Raw genomic sequence first — 21,623 nt, forward strand, 5'->3', positions numbered from 1 at the left:
TGATGGCCAGCTCCTCTGTGAACATGACTCAGCCCCCTCTTACTTCCCCTGACACTTCGGAGCTGCTTATCTAGAATACCTGAGCTCACCTGGCACCTGGCACTCGGCACTCGCTGAGTCACTGTCTGGGTGACAGGGTGGGGGTGGGGGTGGGGGAGGCGAATGGAGCAGGGCAGGTCATCCGATGCTGTTTGAGCATCTGTCTTTTGTGCTTTTTACCCAAAAGCAAGTGAGTAATGTGGAGTTCCAAAGCGCTCACTCACTCACCCTCTACTTTGCTCCCACATTCATTCTGCCTCTCTGAATACCTTTGGCTTGCTTGCTATGACATCATAGTGATGTAATTTGTTGGCTCTGACATTTTTCCCGAGGGCTCTCTGATGTCATTTCATTGAGTAGAACTCTTTGTTTTGTTTTATGTATGAGCATTATGCCTGCATGTGTATCTGCACACCGTGTGTGTGTGTGTGTGTGTGTGTGTGTGTGTGTGTGTGTGTATGTGTGGTGCCTGCAGAGACCAGAGGGCGTGTTAGATCCCCCGGAACTGGAGTTGCAGGTGGCCCACTGAGCCACATCTCCAGCATGATTTTTCCTTTCTCATGTAGTGACCACTTAGGTGACCTGTCTTAGGAAGTGACGCTGGCACCTTACCCGGAGGGATCCCCTCTCGCAGTACTCAACCACCCCAAAGATCCTGGTGTCCAGCTTCACGGTGCCGTAGAACTTGGTCAGGTTGTAATAGTCAGACTGTAGCAACTAGAACAGGAGACCAGGCTGTTCATAAAGCAAAGGCGCAGGGTGGGAGGGGTGGCAGTGCCAGGGTGGAGAGTTAGGCAGTGGTGTGATGTCCCTGTAACAACCGAACACCAGTCCCCACTCCTCCCCACGCATGTCACATCCCACTCAACTACACTGAATGACATTTTCACTACCTTCAAATAAAACCAGGGTTGTGGCATAGGCCACATCAGGCCTCCCTCTCCAGCGTCTCTTGGTAGACTGCCAACAGCCAAGCTGCGCTTTCCTTTCCCGTTTCTGTTGGCTGTAGCCCCACTGGGGACCTCAGTGTTGGGAGGGAAGTGATTCTGAGGCGTGCATGCGGCACACGGGGTGCGTGCATACCTTGTTCAGGTCTATCTTCTGCTTCTCACTGAAGTTCCCGTCACTGTGCTTGAGCTCTTTCAGAATCACTTTCTGCCAAGATCAATTGAGAAAGGGGAACTTGCTGTAGCACGAGTCTTTCCATGGACAGGGTCTCCAATAAACGGAAGCACAGGAAGGCAGGGTCCTGTGTGATCCTATGTGCAGGTTATGGAAGCTTGCTGTGAGGGGCCTGTTGCATGGTAAATGTTCTGGAACATTCATAGGGTTTGACTAAGGCTTCTATCTATAATATCTACTAACTGGGATGTAGTAGGCTGGAGTTGGAACGTTTCTTGTAGAATAACCAGGGGAAATGGAAGGGAGGGAGAGAGGGAAGGAGAGAGGGAAGAAGGAAGAAAATGAGTTAGAGTGGGAAGGAAAACAAGGAAAGGAGGGTGGAGGCCTCCCTGACAGGGATTCTTGGGAGATCTAGGGGCTGCCCTGAGTGAGCAGAACCTCACGTCTCCTCCATGTTCTCCACATCTCCTAAGAATGGTTCATTGTTCTTCCGTGCCCCCAGACTCTGAAGCAGAGCTCTGCCTTCTGTGTGAAACCCTGAGTGGCCTCTGGCAGCTTCCTGGCACCTTTACCATTGCACTGTCAAGGTCAGGGGCCAGGACAGCTGTGTTAGAACACCCAGTACACACCCAGACAGGGCTCAGAGCACTGTACTGACAGGGTTCAGGATAGTGGGGGGAACTGTCCTAACCAACAGGGTTCAGGACAATGGGGGAACTGTCCTAACCAACAGGGTTCAGGACAATGGGGGACTATCCTAACCAACAGGGTTCAGGACAGTGGAGGACTGTCCTAACCAACAGGGTTCAGGACAATGGGGGGTGCTGTACTAACTGATAAGGTTCAGGATGGGGGAAGGAAGGGGGCTGAACTAACCAGCAGTGTTCTCGACAGTGGGAAAGTATACTAACCAAAAGAGCTCAGGACAGTGGGGGAGGGCTATACCAACCTTCTTGTCATATTTGCACTGTCGCACTCTCTGGATTGTGTCTCGTCTCCTGTCATCATCAATCTGGTGAAGAAAAGAACCATTGCTTCAGAACTTTTTTTTTTTTTTTTTTTTTTTTTAAGATTTATTTATTTATTATATGTAAGTACACTGTAGCTGTCTTTAGACACTCCATCCAGAAGAGGGCATCAGATCTTGTTATGGATGGTTGTGAGCCACCATGTGGTTGCTGGGATTTGAACTCTGGACCTTCTGAAGAGCAGTCAGGTGCTCTTACCAACTGAGCCATCTCACCAGCCCGCTTCAGAACTTCTTATCCATCCCTTCCACTGTCAAAGAAGAGATGCTCTCCCATGGGATGTACTCTATGGGTGTACCCATTGCTCCTTCTGGTCAGCTTCTCTTCTCTCCAGGTGTTTACTGCCTCATTCTCTGGAATTTCCTCCCTCTCTCCCATGGCCCTCTTAATACCAAGATTCTGTTTGCTTCCTGCTCTTCTGATCCTCCTACTATTGGGGATCTTGGCCTATGTCATCTCCTGGCAGATACTCTTAAAAGGAAGTTACAAAAGCTCCGTGCTTCGAGTTTAATTTTACACCTAAAGGCCCAGCAGAGACGTAAATGAGAGGACAGCACCAGGTGTTCATCAATCCTGACTTTCTGTCACAATTGTTAGATCAGCTGATCTCTCAAAAAGAAGCCTGAAATATGGATTTTTATATACTAGTCCGTGATTTTATATGCTGGCAATTGAGTTTAAAAGATGTCAACACAGAACAGCACACAGATGTGTGTGCATACACACGCATGAGCATGTGCACTCACTGGCTAGGTGTCGCTCCTGGCTTCCCTGACACTGACTTCTGGTCTAAACACAGAAAAAAACTTAAGACTGTTTTTATCTTTAGATTTGTGTCTCATAAAAACCTGGGGTGCTGTACTGGCTAGTTTTATAACAACTCACTTGAGGTAACCCCAGTTGAGAAAATGCCTCCATAAGATCTGGCTATAGGCAGACCTGTAGTGTATTTTCTTAACTAGTGACTGATGGGGGAGGGCTCAGCCCATGGTGGGTGTGGCCACTCCTGGGCTATGGTCCCGGGATCTATAAAAAAAGCAGGCTTAGTAAGTCATAAAGAGCAAGCAAATAAGCAGCACCCCTCCATGGCCTCTGCATCAGCTCCTGCCCTGTTTGAGCTCCGGTTTTGACTTCCTTCCATGATGTGGAAGCATAAGCCAAATAAATCCTTTTCTCCCCGAGTTGCTTTGGTCATGGTCCTTCATCACACAATAGAAACCTGGACTAAAACAGAAACCAGTGCCAGGAGTAGTGTATTGCCGTGATGGACGTAACCATGTTGTTTTGGGGAGGATTGTGGAAGGACTTTGTAACTTTGGACCAGAAAAGCCATTGAGTGTTCAAAGCTCAGTGAGCTATTGTGTGTGCTTGGAAGACAAGAGTGTTGAGAGAAATGCAGTTGAAGGAGGCCTGGCTTGTGAAATTTCAGAGGAAAGTTTCAGAGTGACTTAAAGACTCTATTGGGGCCTTTTACTATGTAGAGTTAAGACTCTGTGGTTCTGGAGCTTAAGAGATGGCTCAGTGGTTCAAAGCACTGACTGCTCTTCCAGAGGTCCTGAGTTCAATTCCCAGCAACTATGTGGTGGCTCACAACCATCTGTAGTGAGGATCCGATGCACTCTTCTGGTGTGTCTGAAGACAGCGACAGTGTACTCACATATGTGAAATCAAATAAATAAATCTTAAAAAAAAAAAAAAAAGAATGAATCTGTGGTTCTGTTTATCTGGTACTAAAGAATCAGCTGTGATTAACAAGAGACCAGAATCACTGACATGGAACCATTGCTCCACTGGGACAATTGATGCTGGTTGGCTGGAGCTGAGAAGTTAGCAGTAATTAAAAGAGCCCAGCATCATTGAGGTGACATCTTCTGGGAAGTGTTTCCTCAGCGTCTGTACACAGAGGCTGTGTTCTAGAGGTGATCAAGGTTGTATGGCGGCTAACCTTGGCAATTTAAGAGTCAGGCAGGTGGTACTGGCCTGGAAGATGTGAAGGGGTTACGGAAAACAACTGAGGCTTGGTGCTTTGTGGCAGGCTGGAGTCCCTGAAAAGAGCTCAGGAGATGCTATTGGTAAGAATGCAGCCTCGATGCAGCCAGAGCATACAGCAGAAGTGAGGTGGGGCCAGCCAGAGCTTAGAAGACAAGCTGTGTGAGCTGCAGAGGGTGGAGCCAGAGCCGTAGCCCAAGGCCTTGGAGGAGCCCAGAAGACTGAATCTGACATAGTGGACACTGAGTTCTTCACACTGCTGGAGAATGGGTTTGCTTTATGCAGGTTGTGACGGTGCCCCGGTTTTTCTCTCTTGAAGTAAGAAAGCATTTATTCTTGACTTTACAGGAGCCCATAGTTGAGAGACTTTAAACCTTTTTTTTTTTTTTTTTTTTTAAAGAAAGATTTTGGAGTTTTATAGAGACTGGATTTTAAAAGATGTTGGGTATTTCAAAAAGGATTTAACGTATTTAAATGTTTAAGATTATGAGACTTAAGTTTATAAAATGTTTTATATTGAGATGTTGATATTAATGTGTGGCCTTGGAGATGAAAGGAAAGGTTATGGTTTAACAGTGATGTGTTTGTGTGTCAAGTTGACAAAGGGTCAGCTGTGATGGCTAGTTTTATGTCAACTTGACATATACTACAGTCACCTGAGAGGAGGAGTTCAGTTGAGAAAACGCCTCCATTTTACTTCTTCCTACCTTGCTAGATGGATGATAAGGAGGCAGGGTTTAGGATTCCTTTGAGCAGGAGCCCCTTGATGCTACACCTCTTTACAAGTCTCAAGGTTTCTTTAGGGGTGGTGTGGGAGGGCAGATGCAAAAGCAAATTGAGATGGTCAGGAATAACAGAAAACTCAGGATAGCAAAGACCATTCTCAACAATAAAAGAACTTCTGGGGGAATCACCATGCCTGGCCTCAAGCTGTACTACAGAGCAATTGTGATTAAAAACTGCATGGTATTGGTTTAGAAACAGGCAGGAAGTTCAGTGGAATAGAATTGAAGACCCAGAAATGAACCCATACACCTATGGTCATTTGATCTTTGACAAAAGAGCTAAAACCATCCAGTGGAAAAAAGATAACATTTTCAACACATGGTGCTGGCTCAACTGGTAGTTAGCATGTAGAGGAATGCAATTCAATCCATTCTTATCTCCTTGTACAAAGCTCAAGTCCAAATGGATCAAGGACCTCCACATAAAACCAGATACACTGAAACTAAGAGAAAAGAAAGTGGGGAAGAGCCTGGAACACATGGGCACAGGGGGAAATTTCCTGAACAGAACACCAATGGCTTATGCTCTAAGATCAAGAATTGACAAATGGGACCTCATAAAATTGCAAAGCTTCTGTTGGGCTAAGGACACTGTCAAATAAGGCAAAATAGTAACCAACAGAATGGGAAAAGATCTTTACCAATCCTACATCCAATACAGGACTAATATCCAATATATACAAAGAACTCCAGACAGTCAAATAACCCTATTAAAAATGGGGTACAGAGCTAAATAAATAATTCTCAATTAAGGAAACTCGAATGGTCGAGAAGCACCTAAAGAAATGTTCAACATCCTTAGTCATCAGGGAAATGCAAATCAAAACAATTCTGAGATTCCACCTGATACCAGTCAGAATGACTAAGATCAAAAACTCAGGTGACATCAGATGCTGGAGAGGATGTGGATAAAGAGGAACACTCCTCCATTGTTGGTGGGATTGTAAGCTGGTACAACCACTCTAGAAATCAATCTAAAAGTTTCTCAGAAAATTGGACATAGTACGACCTGAGGACCCAGCAATACCATTCTTGGGCATATACCCAAAAGATTCTCCAACATATAACAAGGACACATGCTCTACTATGTTCATAGCAGCCTTATTTATAATAGCCAGAAGTTGGAAAGAAATCAGATGCCCTTCAATAGAGGAATGAATACAGAAAATGTGGTACATTTATAGAATGGAGTACTACTCAGGTATTAAAAACAATGACTTCATGAAATTCTTAGGCAAATGGATGAAACTAGACTGAGGTAACCCAATCACAAAACATAACACACATCACACATAGTATGCACTCACTGATAAGTGGATATTAGTGCAAAAGCTCAGAATACCCAAGATACAATTCATCTACCACATGAAGCTCAAGAAGAAGGAAGATCAAAGTGTGTGTGCTTCGGTCCTTTTTAAAAGGGGGAACAAAATACTCATGGGAGCAAATACAGAGACTGATGGAAAGGTCATCCAGAGACTGCCCCATCTGGGGAGCCATCCCATATACAGTCACCAAATGCAGACACTATTGTGGATGCCAAGAAATCCATGCTGTCAGGAGCCTAATATAGCTGTCTCCTGAGAGGCTCTGTCAGAGCCTGACTTATACAGAGGCGGATGCTCGAAGCCAACCATTGAACTGATCACTGGGTCCCCAATGGAGGAGTTAGAAAAAGGACTGAAGGAGCTGAAGGGGTTTGCAATCCCATAGGAAGAACAACAATATCAACAACCAGAGCTCCTAGGGACTAAACTACCAACCAAGGAGTACACATGGAGGGACCCATGGCTCCAGCCATATATGTAGCTGAGGATGGCCTTGTCGGGCATCAATGGGAGGAGAGGCCCTTGGTCCTGTGAAGGTTAGATGACCCAGAGTGGGGGAATGCAAGGGCAGGGAGGCAGAAGTGAGTGGGTGGGTAGGGGCACACCTTCATAGAAGCAGAAGGAGGAAGGATGGAATAGGGAGTTTGGGGGAGGCAAATCGGGAAAGGGGATAACATTTGAGATGTAAATAAATAAAATATCCAATAAAAACAACTAAGCATAAAAAGGTCACTTTTTGGAGAGCCTGGATCCTTTGCATGTGCACTTTCCAACTTTAGGTAGGCCGGTAGGGCATGTTCTTTCCCTGGACTGTGGTTCTGGGTTCTATAAGAAAGCAGGCTGAGCAGGGCATGGAGGGTAAGCCAGTAAGCAGCACCCTCCATGGCTTCTGCATCAGCTCCTGTCTCCCTGGCCTCTGCATCAGCTCCTGGCTCCATGGCCTCTGCATCAGCTCCTGCCTCCATGGCCTCTGCATCAGCTCCTGCCTCCATGGCCTCTGCATCAGCTCCTGCCTCCATGGCCTCTGNAGCTCCTGCCTCCATGGCCTCTGCATCAGCTCCTGCCTCCATGGCTTCTGTATCAGCTCCTGTCTCCATGGCCTCTGCATCAGCTCCTGCCTCCAGGCTCCTGCCCTGTTTGAGTTCCTATCCTGACTTCCTTCAATGATGAACAGTGATGCAGAAGAACAGCCAGGTAAGTCCTCTTCTCCCTGAATTGCCTGCAGTCATGGTGTTTCCTCACAGCAGCAGTAACCCTAACTCAGGCAGATGTGTTGTTATCCTTACTAAATGTGTGAGGCTGTCCTTAAATGTAACAGGAATAGCTTGATCAACTTCCAAGAGTGATGACTGGTACACTGCCCACTAAGAAAAAAAATGCTCAAATGGGTCAACATCTGGATAGAAAGTCCTCACTCAAATAACAAAGTTTACAAATTGAATTTGGGGGAGAGGCTCCAGACTCCACTCAGGGACTCTTTGGCCTGAACTTTTTAGCATGCGCGTATTACAGAGGTCACTTTCAATCTTACAGTCTCAAATTGTCTTTCCCGAGCAGAGCATGGCAGCTGCCCATCCCCAAAGGAGACAGGAGATTTGTTTAGTGGCCTGGTGTCCAGGGACCCCTGCTCAAGAGAACCCTAAAGGTTACCTTCTTATCATCCAACTAGCAAACATCCTCTCTCCTCTTTCTATATAGTCTCTCGATAAAACCATAGGCAGGCAGATTTGATTATTTTCTGGACTCCTTGCCCATCAGCTGGTATGTAATAAAGTCTTTTGTTTCTGAAAAATCTTGGTGCTACAACAGTAACCCTTGTTTCCTCTTCTTCCTCCTCCTCCTCTCCCTCCTCCACTTCCTCTTCCTCCTCTCCTTCTTCCTTCTCCTCTTCTTCTGCCTCCTATCCTCCTTACCCTTTTCTTCCTCTTCCTCTTCCTCTTTTCCATCTCATTTTTATTTTATAAATGTATTATAGGAGAATGAAATGACTGTAAATGTCACCTAAAAATGTGTCTAAAGGTTTTCTTATGTGTGGATCGCGTCAGTAATTTAAGGCAGCAAATTTTGCCTTTGGGAACCCAGTTGTCTTGTGATCATTTACTCTACTGCAAAACACTGGAGACGGACTTCATTCTGACACTTGCCAGAGAGAGACCAGTCTTTGCGAGTAGGTCTGGAAGACGACAGGAGGCTGCAGGAGCATGAAGCAAGTCTGGGGCAAAGACCATACCACCCACCCACATACCGCTGTGAGCAGCTCCAAGCCACTGAAAATCAGCATGCAGGATATGGAGGTGGGATACCTAGAGCTTGACACAACTTCCTGTCCCCTCTCTCTGCTTCCTGTGTGGTGGAATGTGATCACATGGCTGGCGGAGAAGCTCCAGAGTGGAACTGTTTTACTTCGGCCTGTCAGCTCTTCCCCGACCTGACAGACTTTATGAACTCCATTTAGGTGCTTCAGTATAGAAATACTGACAATGCCATGGTTTGAGTCAGTACCATGTTCAAGTCTACAATTAGTCTGGGTTCAGACTGTAATCACATTTCTGGAATTCCAGTCCTGTTACCTGATGGTCTCGGGAGAAGATGAAGCAAAATAATAATACACCTAGCATATAAGTTCTCAATAAATGAGAACTTATTACTATTCACTTATCAATCTATCGGTCTATCTATCTTCTAATCTTTCTATCTATTTATGTCTATCATCTATCTCATCTATCATCTATTTATCTGTCTATCATCTATCAATCATCTATCTCTAACATCTGTCATCTATCTATCTATCTATCTATCTATCTATCTATCTATCTATCTATCTATCTACTATCAATCACCTGTCTGTTGATCTATTTATCTGTCCTATCTGTCTGTCTATCTATCTATCTATCTATCTATCTATCTATCTATCTATCTATCTATCTATCTATCTATCTACCATGCCTTACTATCTCTGTGTGGCCCTACACAGCTTCTTAATACTTTGTCTTTTAGTGTCACCCACGAAGGCAGGATGACAAAGCTTAGTTACATAGCTTTTTATGGGGAGTTTGCATTGCTGCCCGCAGAAAATGTGAGTGAGCTGTTCAGACTGATTACATTTCCCAGCCAAAGAAAACTTCTGGACAAATCTTAGCAGAGGCTTCCTCAGCAATGACCAAAATTTATGGCAGCTATTCAGCCTAAGGCCTGAGGGTGAGAGGAGCCAGTAGATATTCTCTTCTAGGTCAGGAGCCAACAATGACCGACATACTGTTGTGGGTTGAGGGTGAAATGCTTCCATGGTTCATGTGTTCAAATACCTGGTGCCTAGATGGTGGTGCAGATCTGGGATGTGCTAGAACTTAGCTGGGAGGACAGGGGTGGGACAAACGTAATGGAGTAGAACTTGGAACGCATCTGGCCTGACTGCCTTTTCTTTCCTGATCGACCGGATTATGAGCAAGCCATGCAGCAAACTGCTACTGTCACCTGCAGAAGTGGTCCTAACACCATGAGCCAAAAGAAGTCTTTCCCCGTAAGCTGCAAACATCTTAATCTTGGATTTGGAATGAATGAAACTGTCCGTGCTTGGCACATTTGTGACCGGGCTACCAAAGTCTTGTCAGGTACACATCAACAGGTGGAGCAAGTCCGCCTCACCTTCAGGCTGATGTGGTTGGTCTCGTTGGTCTCCAGAGGAAAGATATTTTCAGGAGGAATGTGGGACCATTTCTTCTGTCGAAGTGCATGGTCTCTTCTGTATTTTCTGTAGCAGGAATAGAACCAACAGGAGGTGTTTATAAACATCTGTTACACAAGGACCTTGACCCCACTGTCCTCAGGCCAGCAGACACTGAGGTGTGGCTCTGTGCTCCCCCAACTACTAAGGGGACAGTTGACGGCTTTTCTCTTCTCTTCATTTTGGTTTCCCAAGCCCTTCACTAGGACAGTAATTCAGGATAATGAAGGATCTGACTGATGGTAAAAGGAACGAAAGAAATAAAAGAAAACCAGAGGAGAATACCCGAGACCCTGACAGCCCTCAGAGGCAGAAAATAAATGTACAATCTGAAACCACCATTGAGCTCCCTGTATTCCCAAGTAACCCAGTCTCCTCTTCAGGCCTTGCCCTTAAAAGAAGAAGTCAAATCATGCCCAAAGAGCCACACCTGGACACCAGCATTTGGGACATGGAGTCAGGAGGATTAGGAGTTCAAGATCATTGTTGGCTACGTCGCAAGTTCAAGGCCAGTCTGAGCTGTGTGAGGCCCTATCTCAACATTTACCCCAACATACAAAAGTCAAGTTTTCTAATTCCTTCCTCCAGGTGTTATACACAATACCTTCTTGGGTTATAGGGAAGAAACACACTTTCAACTTCTTGAAATACTTTTCCAAAGTGGTGGGACAACTCATTTCCAATTTCTAGACATTGTTAAGCATTTTAAAACATTTATGATGTTTATAATATGGTGGTTTACTGTTGCTTAATTTTATATTTTTTTATTTCTATGGAGGGGATCTTAATATTTACTGCCTATAACTATGTATGCGTGTATATATTTATATATTTATATGTATAGTTACATAGTTATGATTTTCTCAGTTTTATTATTGTCTCATTTTCTTTTATTACATAAATTTTAATCTCTGTGTGTATGAGTATGTGTGTATTGTTGTGTGTGTGAGTGTATGTGTTGAGTGTACGTATGTGTGAGTGTGTGTGGTGAGTATGCATGCGTACACCACTGAAGTACTTCTGGACATCAGAAGACCACCTTCCACTGGTTAGAGGAGGAGCCTGCTCTGCTGTGCTCTCTGGATTAGATGGCCTGTGAGTATCTGGCACTTCTCGTGTCTCCCATCGTGGTAACATGCCGGATTGCAGATGTGCACAACCGTCCCCGAGTTTACCTGGAACCTGAGCTCAGTGCCTCAAACCTGCACAACCGCACTTGCCCACTGAGCCACCTCCCCAGCCCCTTACAGGAGTCTGTTTATGAATTATGAAAACAAACCCTATCTCCCTCTGTGTAGCAAACACTTTCTTCTGGGCCACTGTCTCCTTACTGTTGTCGTAGGGAAAGGTGTTTTTTTTTGTTGTTGTTGTTGTTTTTTTCGAGACAGGATTTCTCTGTATAGCCCTGGCTGTCCTGGAACTCACTTTGTAGACCAGGCTGGCCTCAAACTCAGAAATCTGTCTGCCTCTGCCTCCCAAGTGCTGGGGTTAAAGGCGTGCGCCACCATCACCCGGCGTAGGGAAAGTTTTAATTGTACCCTGGCTCACTTTTAATTCTACGGCCTCTGTCTTCATCTTAACTCAGAACTTGTCCTTGTGCTCATTTCTTCTACATTTTGGAGCTTGTTTTTCACATCTAGGGCCTTAACTCTTAAAGCTCCACACAGAGTGGGCCGCATCCTATTGTATTAGTAACTTTAATTTCATTTTGGATGGAAAGTCAACTGTTCTGACATCATTTCCTAGATGGCTTGCAAGTCTACCCCATCACATCTGCACTCTTTCTCGTTGACCTACTTGTCTGTCCCTGAATTTATCTTCACTTTGTTGTCATTAGATGAACCCTGACTTACAGTCTCAAGGTCATTTGCCATTTGCCTCTCAGTGTCCCCTAAACAGGATGCTTAACTTTCTTTGTCTGCTTCTGTCTAACTCTGAGTTTTCCTTTATTAAATATGTGTAAAATAGCACACCCCGGCCAGCTTTGGTGACCCTAAACAGAGACAGGAGGGGTGAATACCAAGACATCAGAGGCTGCCAGGCCATGATGTCTGTGGTCCTGGAGACTTTCAGGGCTCAACAGAGCTGTCATTTATCCTGGCTTAGGGAGTATCATAAATCAATCCCTGTTTTTCATGCACTGGTAGTTGGAATAGAAAACCGAATACACTTAGTCTATTGTATCAGGTCTCCTTATCATGACTGGCCATTAGGAATCTTCTGCCGCCAGGCCTAGAGACAACCAGATCTATCTCCTATTTCCCCCATGGAAAGTTGATCGACCCAGTCAACCTTAATTTCTGAGAGATTAAATGGTCATGCTGTAGACAGTGTCCTGGATTCCGAGAAACACAGCTTTAGGACACGAACTCTGCCTTCAGAGCAAAGAAACCAGCCTTCCCCCTCGCCAGAGAAAACATGCTATGGGCCGGGGCACTTACACATGACAAAGAATAGTGATACGCTTACCAAAGTGTGTGACACACAGATAATTGTCACTTGACTTGGGGCATCCTGATGACACACCGAGAACGACTATTCTGTGTTTAGTGTGCACAGGCAGAAGCTGGGATACTTATAGAGTCAGTGAATATTTAATAAGTCCTATGTCTCCAGCCAGCACAAGCTACGCCCAAGCCAGGCAGGAAGACCATGGCTCTGGTGCTCACCCGGCTGGATCTCGGCTCCCCCTGCTCGCTAACTGCCAGATCAAGTCTGTCGCCCTTTCCTCAGGCTCTGGATACTTGGAACAGGTGATTTCTTTGGAGTTTTTGGTTTTGTTTGTCTGAGACTGAGTCTTACTGTGCAGTGCAAGCTGGCCTCAAACTCACATTCTCTCGCCTCAGTCTGGGATTACAGGCATGGGTCACCACATCTGGTGGCATGGGCAGTTTCTAAGTTTCTTCTAGGCTCCACACTATACTGTACGATGAATCTGCAATCTCTCACAATATACCAGTAGATCTCTGAAGATAGCTAGTTAGACACTGCTCATAATGTGGCTAACTGGACACAAGGCACGTTTGTACACGGGCAGAGCCCAGAGCTTCGATCTGAGTCCTGTGTCTTGATGCCAGGGTTCTGATCCACATGCATCGGCTCTGATCTACACGCATCGGCTCTGATCTACACACATCGGCTCTAATCTACACGCATCGGCTCTGATCCACACACATCGGCTCTGATCTACACACATCGATTGGCTCTGATCCACACGCATCGGCTCTACACACATTGGCTCTGATCTACACACATCGCTCTGCTTTTGACTTAGAATGCCTTCTAGATCCCAGGTCTGCCTTTTTCATCAAGCACTGCCAATGGACACCAGGCTTGTCCCCTCCTCCAGTCCCCATCTGGAGGGCAAGCCTGTGGGAAGGGGTACCTCAGCACGAGGAGGGCGATCAGCAGCAGGACTATCAGGATCCCCGTGAGCGTGAAGACGGCAATCATCAGGATTTGAGGGCCTGTGCAGAGAAGGAAGGGGCGTGCATTAGCGGGACCACAGCACAAACTTGTCCCAGAGCCTCTCCTGGTGAAATGAAGCCTGAGGAGAGGAGAGGGAAGAACCCTTTTGGAAAATGTTTTTTGATTAATCTTTTATTGGTGCTATGCATCCAGCATCTGCAGGCTCTGAAGAAAGCTGCTGTGGGGGTCCAGGAAAAGTGGGCTCCTCTCAGCAGTGCCTGTAGCTTCTCTCTTCTCTTCTCTTCTCTTCTCTTCTCTTCTCTTCTCTTCTCTTCTCTTCTCTTCTCTTCTCTTCTCTTCTCTTCTCTTCTCTTCTCTCTCTCCTCTCCCCTCCCCTCCCCTCCCCTCCTCCTTCCCTTCTCTCCCCTCCTTTCCCATCATTTCCCCTCCCATCATCTCCCCTCTCCTCATCTCCCCTCCCCTCCCTTCCCCTCTCTTCTCTCCTCTTCCTAAGTAGCTCAGGGTTGCCTAAAACTTATGATCTCCCTGTGTGTTAGAATTATAGGTACGTGCCACTAGGCACAGCCATGTAGCTCCTTATTTCTAACCAAAACCACTACGGTCATAGGAACATTAAGTGGTTTTCAACACATAATTTAAAGGGACATAAGCCTACCTAACATTCTCCAGACCTGTGTGTCTAAAGAGGGTCTATGCAGAGAGAAGGAGACGGCTATTTTTAAATGCTGGATGCATACTGTAACAAAGCCAATTAGAATATTAAACCACAGGGCTGTATAATAAGACTGGAGGTCACTTCTAAGTACTTAATGAAATTACTCTAAGAAAAGATTAACAGATTTCCCATTAGAGTTCTGCTCCCCCCGCCCCCAGGAGTCTCTAACACAGCACACACAAGATCCTTGAGGGCACAGCTCGGTTGTCTACCAGCCAGCCTGTACCCACCATGAGTAAATTATTGATTTTTAAATGGCTGAAAGTTTTGAATAAAAGTTTGGTCCTCCTTATTTTACTGAGACAAGAAAAAGATGCCCCAATATGAAATTATATTAAGACCCTCTCCTACTGTAAACTTATCACACACCTTATAATGTTTTTGTTTAATCATACTGTGTCCTATACTTTTCTCATTTTCTCTCTCATCCTTCTTCCTCCCCCACCCGCTTGACCCTCTCTGTTGCCTCTCGGCCCTCGCCCCGCCCTATCCCGCCCCACCCTGCCCCTGCTCCCTCGCCCCGCCCCATCCCGCCCCACTCCGCCCCTGCTCTGTCCCAAGCAGAAGCTTGGCACATGATAAAAATGTAGCACATTTCCATGAGGGCTGCTTTGCCCTGGGGTTGCCCATCACCTGGCTTTCTAAGTGACTTTGTTTCTCCTCTCATCTAGGCAGGAGAGTGCTCCCACCTTAGGGCTCATGCCGTCATGTCGTCATGCCATGACCATCATGAGACTGTCGTGACGTCATGTCATGACACATTTCTTTTAATGGATACAGTACCTCACTGTGATCGGCACTTCCACCATGCCCACCACTGTCACTCACTGCCACCACAACATACTCCTAGCCCCAGACAAAGAGCAAATCTGTAGAAAAAAATACAACCCTACGGAGTGTAGTCATATAACCACACGCCAGAGCATGAGTATGAGCCACTCAGGTCATTTCAGCCACTACCTGCCTACATAATGAGCAACCTCCAGGGCTAGACATAATAGCCATAATTAGATATTTAAACATGCTATTTAAATGAAATCGGTTCATTGTTGTTGAGACAGGGTCACACTCAGTAGTCCAGGCTGGCCTGGAACTCATTTTGTGGCCGAGGATTGCCTCAACTCACGGTAATATTCCCCTTCCGTATTCCCAACGCTGTGATTACAGATGGGAGCCACCTGGCTAAATGCAGTTGTTTTAAAGTCAACCGAATTTTCATTTTGCTTCTCTGTTAAGTCAGGGTCACGCTACTTCTAAGGCAAACCTTCTGCTGCCCTCTAGTGGCTATTCTGGTTGTTGCATTCTGCCGGCTTCACGAAGAATGTACAGTGAATGACAGGGTGATTTCTAAGCTGGGGGACAGTAGGGCTGGAGGGAACTCGTTAAACAGGCTGCTTTGCTGGAGGAGGAAGCTTCGAGTTGTAGAATGAAAGCAAATTGACTCATGTTAACGAAATTGTCTGGTTATGCTAACCCTGGACCCTCTTTCATCCGAATTAACGGTTTTAGTGTTGGGTCCAGAGTGTATGTGGTATGTGATATATATATTATTATATTAATATATATATGATTAATATAATAACTATGTGATGTATAATAATATTATATAATATATTATATAATATATATTCTTATATTAATTATATTATGTATAATAAATTATATATTGAATTGTATTGAATATATTGAATAATTGAATATATAAATATTTAATTACTCCAGTGCACTGTGTTTCAGCATCAGGTACCAGTGACTATTAGGCCCTACACTTGTACAGTTTGTGGTGTAAAAGACACTCGAGCAAGCAAATGTGGCATGAGTACCGTGTAGGTCTCACACAAGGCAAGAGCCTGACTGATCTTTTCCTGAGATGCTGAGAAAAGCTGAGGAGAGGTGAGATCCAGCTTCGTTTTGAAAGCCTGTCTGGAGGTCCTGCTGCTGGAGGCTGGAAGGCGCTAGTGGGCAAGTGTGGTGGTGGCAGGTCTTGTCCTGCCTCTCTCTCTCTCTCTCTCTCTCTCTCTCTCTCTCTCTCTCTCTCTCTCTCTCCACACACACACACACACACACACACACACACACACACCCCTGTTAGATTACATTCCTAAGCTAGCCACCAAGGTCAGTTCCCTTATTTGGCCACTTCCATAAGCCTGGCTGTTTCCTGAGGCTGAACACCAAGGACCAATGATCAAAGCACCAAGGTCCAGCAATCACAATTCATCACCTAACTACCGTCATTAACAGCCCGGTCAGAGCCCACCCACTCTAGCTCGTTCTAACACAGACCTCTCCCCTTTCCCTCTTACAATCAACGCGTACAAAACTAAACCTTTCCATCAGATTCAGATTTCAGACCCCCGCCCCCGCCCCCACCCCGGTCTCTTTGCCTTGTTTAATAAAGGGTCTGTTTGCGTTTGGAAATTGGTGTTTGGGTGTGGTCTCTGCCTAATGTGGGGTTCAGAGGGGGAAACACCCCATATTGTGAGGGTCCCTTCAAAGGAAGTGCCCTCTGTGGGGGAAGGCTGTCCTCTTCGGGCAGAGTGCCATTTTTATGACAGACTTAAGTTGAGACAGGAAGTGGATACCTACCTGAGCAGCCAGATCAGCGTAGCCCACGCGGCTGATCAAGGGGAAGCCAGATGTGGCCTGGGGACCTCTGGAGTCTCCTGTCTCTCTGCCTTACCTCTTTCCATGGGAGCAGTGTAGGCTTACAGATTCAATGGCACATCTGGGGTTCAGGGAACCCTAACTCTGATCTTTCCATTTACGGGGCAAACACACTACTCTGCACCACGCCCCCAGCCTTCGGTAAGTCTTGAAAGGGCATGGGTGTTTGCCGGTTTCTAGTCAGAAGGCACAGCATGGAGGATAATAAGGTGGCAGGGCTCTGAGGGAGGAGGGGCTGGGGGAAGAGGGAGTGATAGGGGAGAAGGGGGACTGCGGGTAGAGTGTCAGGGTGAGTGTTGGAGGCTGTGGTGATGTGGCTGGCCTGTGTTCTCACTCTGCCAGTGTGACTTTGCTGGAAGGTGGAGATAGAAACAGACAGTTACTGGAAACAAACCCAACGTACCTGAGAGTTAGAGTCATGATAAGAGTCTAGCTTTAAAAACTCCCAGCAGAGGGGCTGGAGAGATGGCTCGGAGGTTAAAAGCACTGATTGCTCTTCCAGAGGTCCTGAGTTCAATTCCCAGCAACCACACGGTGGCTCACAGCCATTTGTAATGATGCCCTCTTCTGGGGTGTCTGAAGACAGCAACATCGTACTCATATAAATAAAATATATAAATCTTAAAAACTATTTATATAAAAAAATAAGCAGAGAAATGGAGAATCCTGTGAGAAAAAAATATTGCTTCCACTCCTCCCCTACCCCTCTCTGTCCACATGCAGGCCAGAGGTCAGCATGGGGCGTCTTCCTCCATCATCGGACACTATAGTTTTTTGAGACAGAGTTTCTCACTGAACTGGAGCTCACTGGCAGGATGCCCTGGGCCATAGGTACATACCTTTTCTTTCTTTTTGTTTTTGACATGCACAGTGTGTGTGTGTGTGTGTGTGTGTGTGTGTGTGTGTGTGTGCATGTGTAAACTCAGGTCCTGAGCAAGCATTTAGCCCACTAGCTCTATGGGGGGTGTGGGTGGGGTGGCAGGTAGAGGGAGGAAGGAAGGGAGGGGTGGGAGAGGGAGAAGGAGATGGATGGCATTGAGACAGACAGAGGCATGGGCACAGAGAGACAGAGATTGATGAAATGTTGGTTTGAAGCTCAGGAGAATGAAGAGAGCTCTGGGGATAATATATAGAAAGCTTAAAGACAATTAACTGTAAGCCTGCAGTTACCTCGGGTCATCTTTTGTTCAGTAGGATTTGCTCCCCACCAGGACTTCCCTGACTGACTTAAATCAATCATTTTCCTCCCAGGAGGAATCACAGAGCAAAAGAAACAGAAAGAGTTTTACCATAAGCAAGTGCATGGGACCCGGAATGCTTCCTTAAAAGCAGAACAGACTTCAATTCCTGCTCACAGACCACAGCCAGAACAGACGTATCTCAAGCTCAGAGTTTTCAGGATTTGAAAAGTGACAAGTGAATACAGACATTGTGAAAAAGATTCAAAGTTCAGAAAGACGTAGAAGGGGAAAAATCCTTCCTTGATCTTATTACTAAACAGGACCAGTATTGAATTTGTGTGTATTCCCTTTCAGTTTTACTTCTACAAGATTAGGGTATATTAGATAAAGAGGTGTGCATCTCCATTCTTCGGTGTTATGATTACTCTCCTACCATTTAAAACTGTTTGGAAAGAATGAATTGCAGTTGGCTGTATGGTGCTGAATGAAGAATACGTTAAACTTTTCTAGAGCCCCATTCATGGTATTTCTGTCCAATTTTAAGATCTTTGTCTTCAAGATGACAGATTAGTAATATGGAACTACTAATTGTTATGTTAAGCACTGGCAGACACAGACAGGATATACTTTGAATGTTATGGTTCATGGATCCTCACTCCAGCCCCCTGCTGAAGGGCAGAGTTAATGCCATATGGTCTCACTGCATCATGCACACATGAAGGCCAAGCCATGCTGAGGCCTTTAGACCCTCATCATGTGTCACCAAATGTATGTCCTGTGAGGGAATGGAAGGGGCTTTCAAGGGCCACCGTCACCAATGACCTCTCACCCTGACATAGCAAATATTCCTTGCTTAAAACATTGAGTCTGTCCCAGTGACAGGGTAAAGTATACATTTCTATGCTTATCCAGTTTTGCTGATTTTCTGACCTTGTTTTCTAGGGGTTCCGCTTATATGGAAACCATCTTCAAAACAGGGTTCGAATGCGGATGAGTCTAACCAGAACTTGCTGGGCTTGTAAAACCCAGTCACAAGCCTGGAGAGGCTAGGCAAGATGAGAAGAAAAGATAACAAGCTAACTGTCTACAGATTATGTGGACCACGTCGCGGAAAGTCAGCAAGAATGTCTTACCCAGCCCAGGAACATCATTGGGGAGCTTGTGGTTCTTCCAGATGAAGTTGGGGTCCTTAGCCACCGGAATCGTTTTGTTTTTGTGGGTGTCGTACTTCATAAGAACCTCGTACTGTGGCGGAAACAAAGGCAGAAAAAAAAGAAGATCATGAGAACATTTTAGAGCAATTTGTGATGTGGCTGTGGGGACATGATCTCAATAGTATAGGTCAGTTTGACCTTGATCTCTTAATCCTCCTGCCTCAGCTTCCCAAATTTTGGGATTACAGCTATGAGCCATCATTACCAATCACTAATTAGGCCTCTAGGAATAAAGTCTTCACGTGAAGTCATCTGCTAATGGAAACGTTATTGCAGGCTACCTTTGAATTACTGCTGTAGGTATTGACAATGCTGTGTGTGATATGTTTGAAACATGGTTGCCTTCTACAGTTACTATCCCTCCCTCAAAATATTCTCCATAGGAAATTTACATTTAGAGACTTGAGTCTGAAGGATGGAACCTATAGTTGCATATACAGAAGGTCAAAATTAGCCTGTATGCAGGGGTGTGGCTTATTGACCCTCTACTGATACCTACTCTGAGTATAGACTAGTATTCTGATAGCTCCCATGTTTTGAGAGCTAATCCCTAGGTTCTCCCCGATTCACACACTATGTACTGTGGTTGGAGGCAGGCAAATGCTGAGAAGTTTGACCAAATTTGCTTTGGGAGACCTGTGTAGGGAACAGTGGGAATGTGGTGAGGAAAGATCTCTCACACACGTCTTTGTGTCTCTTCCAAGGACAGGAGGGGCTTCATCTCTTTGGATGAGAATGTGGGTCTCTTTGTGTGGTTCCTGTTAGTAACTGAAGCATTTAGGGGATATGACACAATTTTTTCCATGGAATGTATATCAACTTTATGTTCTCTTAAAGTTTCTCTCTTCCTCCCTTCCTTTCTTCTTTCCTTCCTTCCTTCCTTCCTCTTTCTTTTTTCTTTCTTTCTCTCTCTGTCTCTGCCTCTTTGCCTGTCTCTCCCCCCCTCTCTCTTTCTTTCTTTCTCTTTTATTTCTCTCTCTCTCTCTCTCTGCGCCTCTTTTCCTCTCTCTCTCTCTCTCTCTCTCTCTCTCTCTCTCTCTCTCTCTCTTTCTTTCTTTCTTTCTTTCTATTCATGTGGCGGTCAGGGGACAATTTTCAGGAATCCAATCTCTCCTTCTACCACGTGAGTTGGGGATCAAACTCAGGCTGTCTGGTTTAGAGTTGAGCACCCTTACCCACTGAGCCATCTCACTGGCCCCCAAATATAATATTTCATTAAAGATCCAATATAGTAACAAAAACTATAGATTATGAAATGCTGCCTCAAATTTCTGGTGTTACTCTCTCAGGTTGAGCATCTTTTCTGTAATTCTTACATTTGCCATTGTAGGTGTCTCTCAAAAGGCAGTGTCAATATATATAGACTTATGCATCTGTATTATGACTTATGGCTTATTTATATTAATTATGTGTACGTTATGATTTAAGCTTGCCCTAATGTCCACTCTGGAACATTTACAAATGAATACTATTTTCTTCTAGATGTCCACTTATTTTCTTGTAGGAAAAAGGTGTGTACTGGTCACTTGGCTGGCTGAAACAGCAACTTTCACGGATTAGACGGACACAGCTCTGGAAGGCATAAAGGAAATGGTTCCACTTTTAAATTCAGTGCTTATCAGCCATGAGCTCTATACCAGACAGGAAGCTTCTTGTGGGAGATATGGTGAGAGAGCAGACCCTCTCCCCTCTTTAGAGGCCGCTGTCTTAGGGTAACTATCGCTGCAACGACACACATGTCCAAGGCAACTCAGGGAGGAAAGGGTTTATTTGGCTTAAACTTCATCATCAGGGTTTATCATCAGAGGAAGTCAGGCAGGAACTACAGTTGGGCAGGAACTCGGAGGCAGAAGCTGATACAGCGGCCATGCTTACGAGCTAGTAGTTCTCCAGGGCTTTCTTATAGAACCCTGGGCCAAAACGTCCAGGGGTGATCCCATCCACAAGGGGCTGGGCCCTCCCTCCTCAGTCACTAATTTAAAAAAATGTTCTACAGGCCTGCCTACCACCTCTTAATTGAGGTTCCCTCTTCTCTGACGACCGTAGCTTGTGTCAAGTTGACATAAAACCAGCCATCACAGGCTCTTCCATAGAAATGAAGTGGTACCAGGGACTGGGGTGTTGCTGTGATAGGCCTGACCATGCTTTTGTCTGGAAGAATGTGGATTTGAGACTTTGGATTTGGAAAGCAGTAGAATGTTTTCAGTGTCGCGTAGTGGGCCATCCTAGTAAGAATACGCACGACTTTGCTGCTGAGAATGATTTGAACTGTGCAGACCAGGCCCAAGAGGGTTCAGTGGAGAAGAATTCCAATATGTGGCCTAGAGACTGTTTTTGTGGTGTTTGATGAAGATTGTGGCTGCTTTTTGCCCTTGTCTAAAGAGTCTGAGTAAGGTAAGGAG

General features: G+C 45.5%; 1 protein-coding gene across 2 annotated transcripts in view; it reads right to left on the reverse strand.

Moving 5' to 3' along the window:
• The window catches only part of Gucy2c (guanylate cyclase 2C), an 81,922-nt gene that overhangs the window by 29,761 nt on the left and 30,538 nt on the right, over positions 1-21,623 (reverse strand). The window contains exons 10-15 of one of the 2 annotated variants that reach the window (XM_021190835.1): positions 19,141-19,252; positions 13,401-13,482; positions 9,937-10,042; positions 2,111-2,173; positions 1,123-1,194; positions 652-756 (exon numbers count right to left, since the gene is read on the reverse strand). In XM_021190835.1, the coding sequence (XP_021046494.1) occupies positions 652-756; positions 1,123-1,194; positions 2,111-2,173; positions 9,937-10,042; positions 13,401-13,482; positions 19,141-19,252 (540 nt within the window). The remainder of the gene's footprint in view (positions 1-651; positions 757-1,122; positions 1,195-2,110; positions 2,174-9,936; positions 10,043-13,400; positions 13,483-19,140; positions 19,253-21,623) is intronic. The other variant, XM_021190836.1, reaches the window with a different exon arrangement.

Source organism: Mus pahari, chromosome 2, assembly GCF_900095145.1.
Source record: "Mus pahari chromosome 2, PAHARI_EIJ_v1.1, whole genome shotgun sequence".
In the NCBI taxonomy this organism is placed as follows: domain Eukaryota; kingdom Metazoa; phylum Chordata; class Mammalia; order Rodentia; family Muridae; genus Mus; species Mus pahari.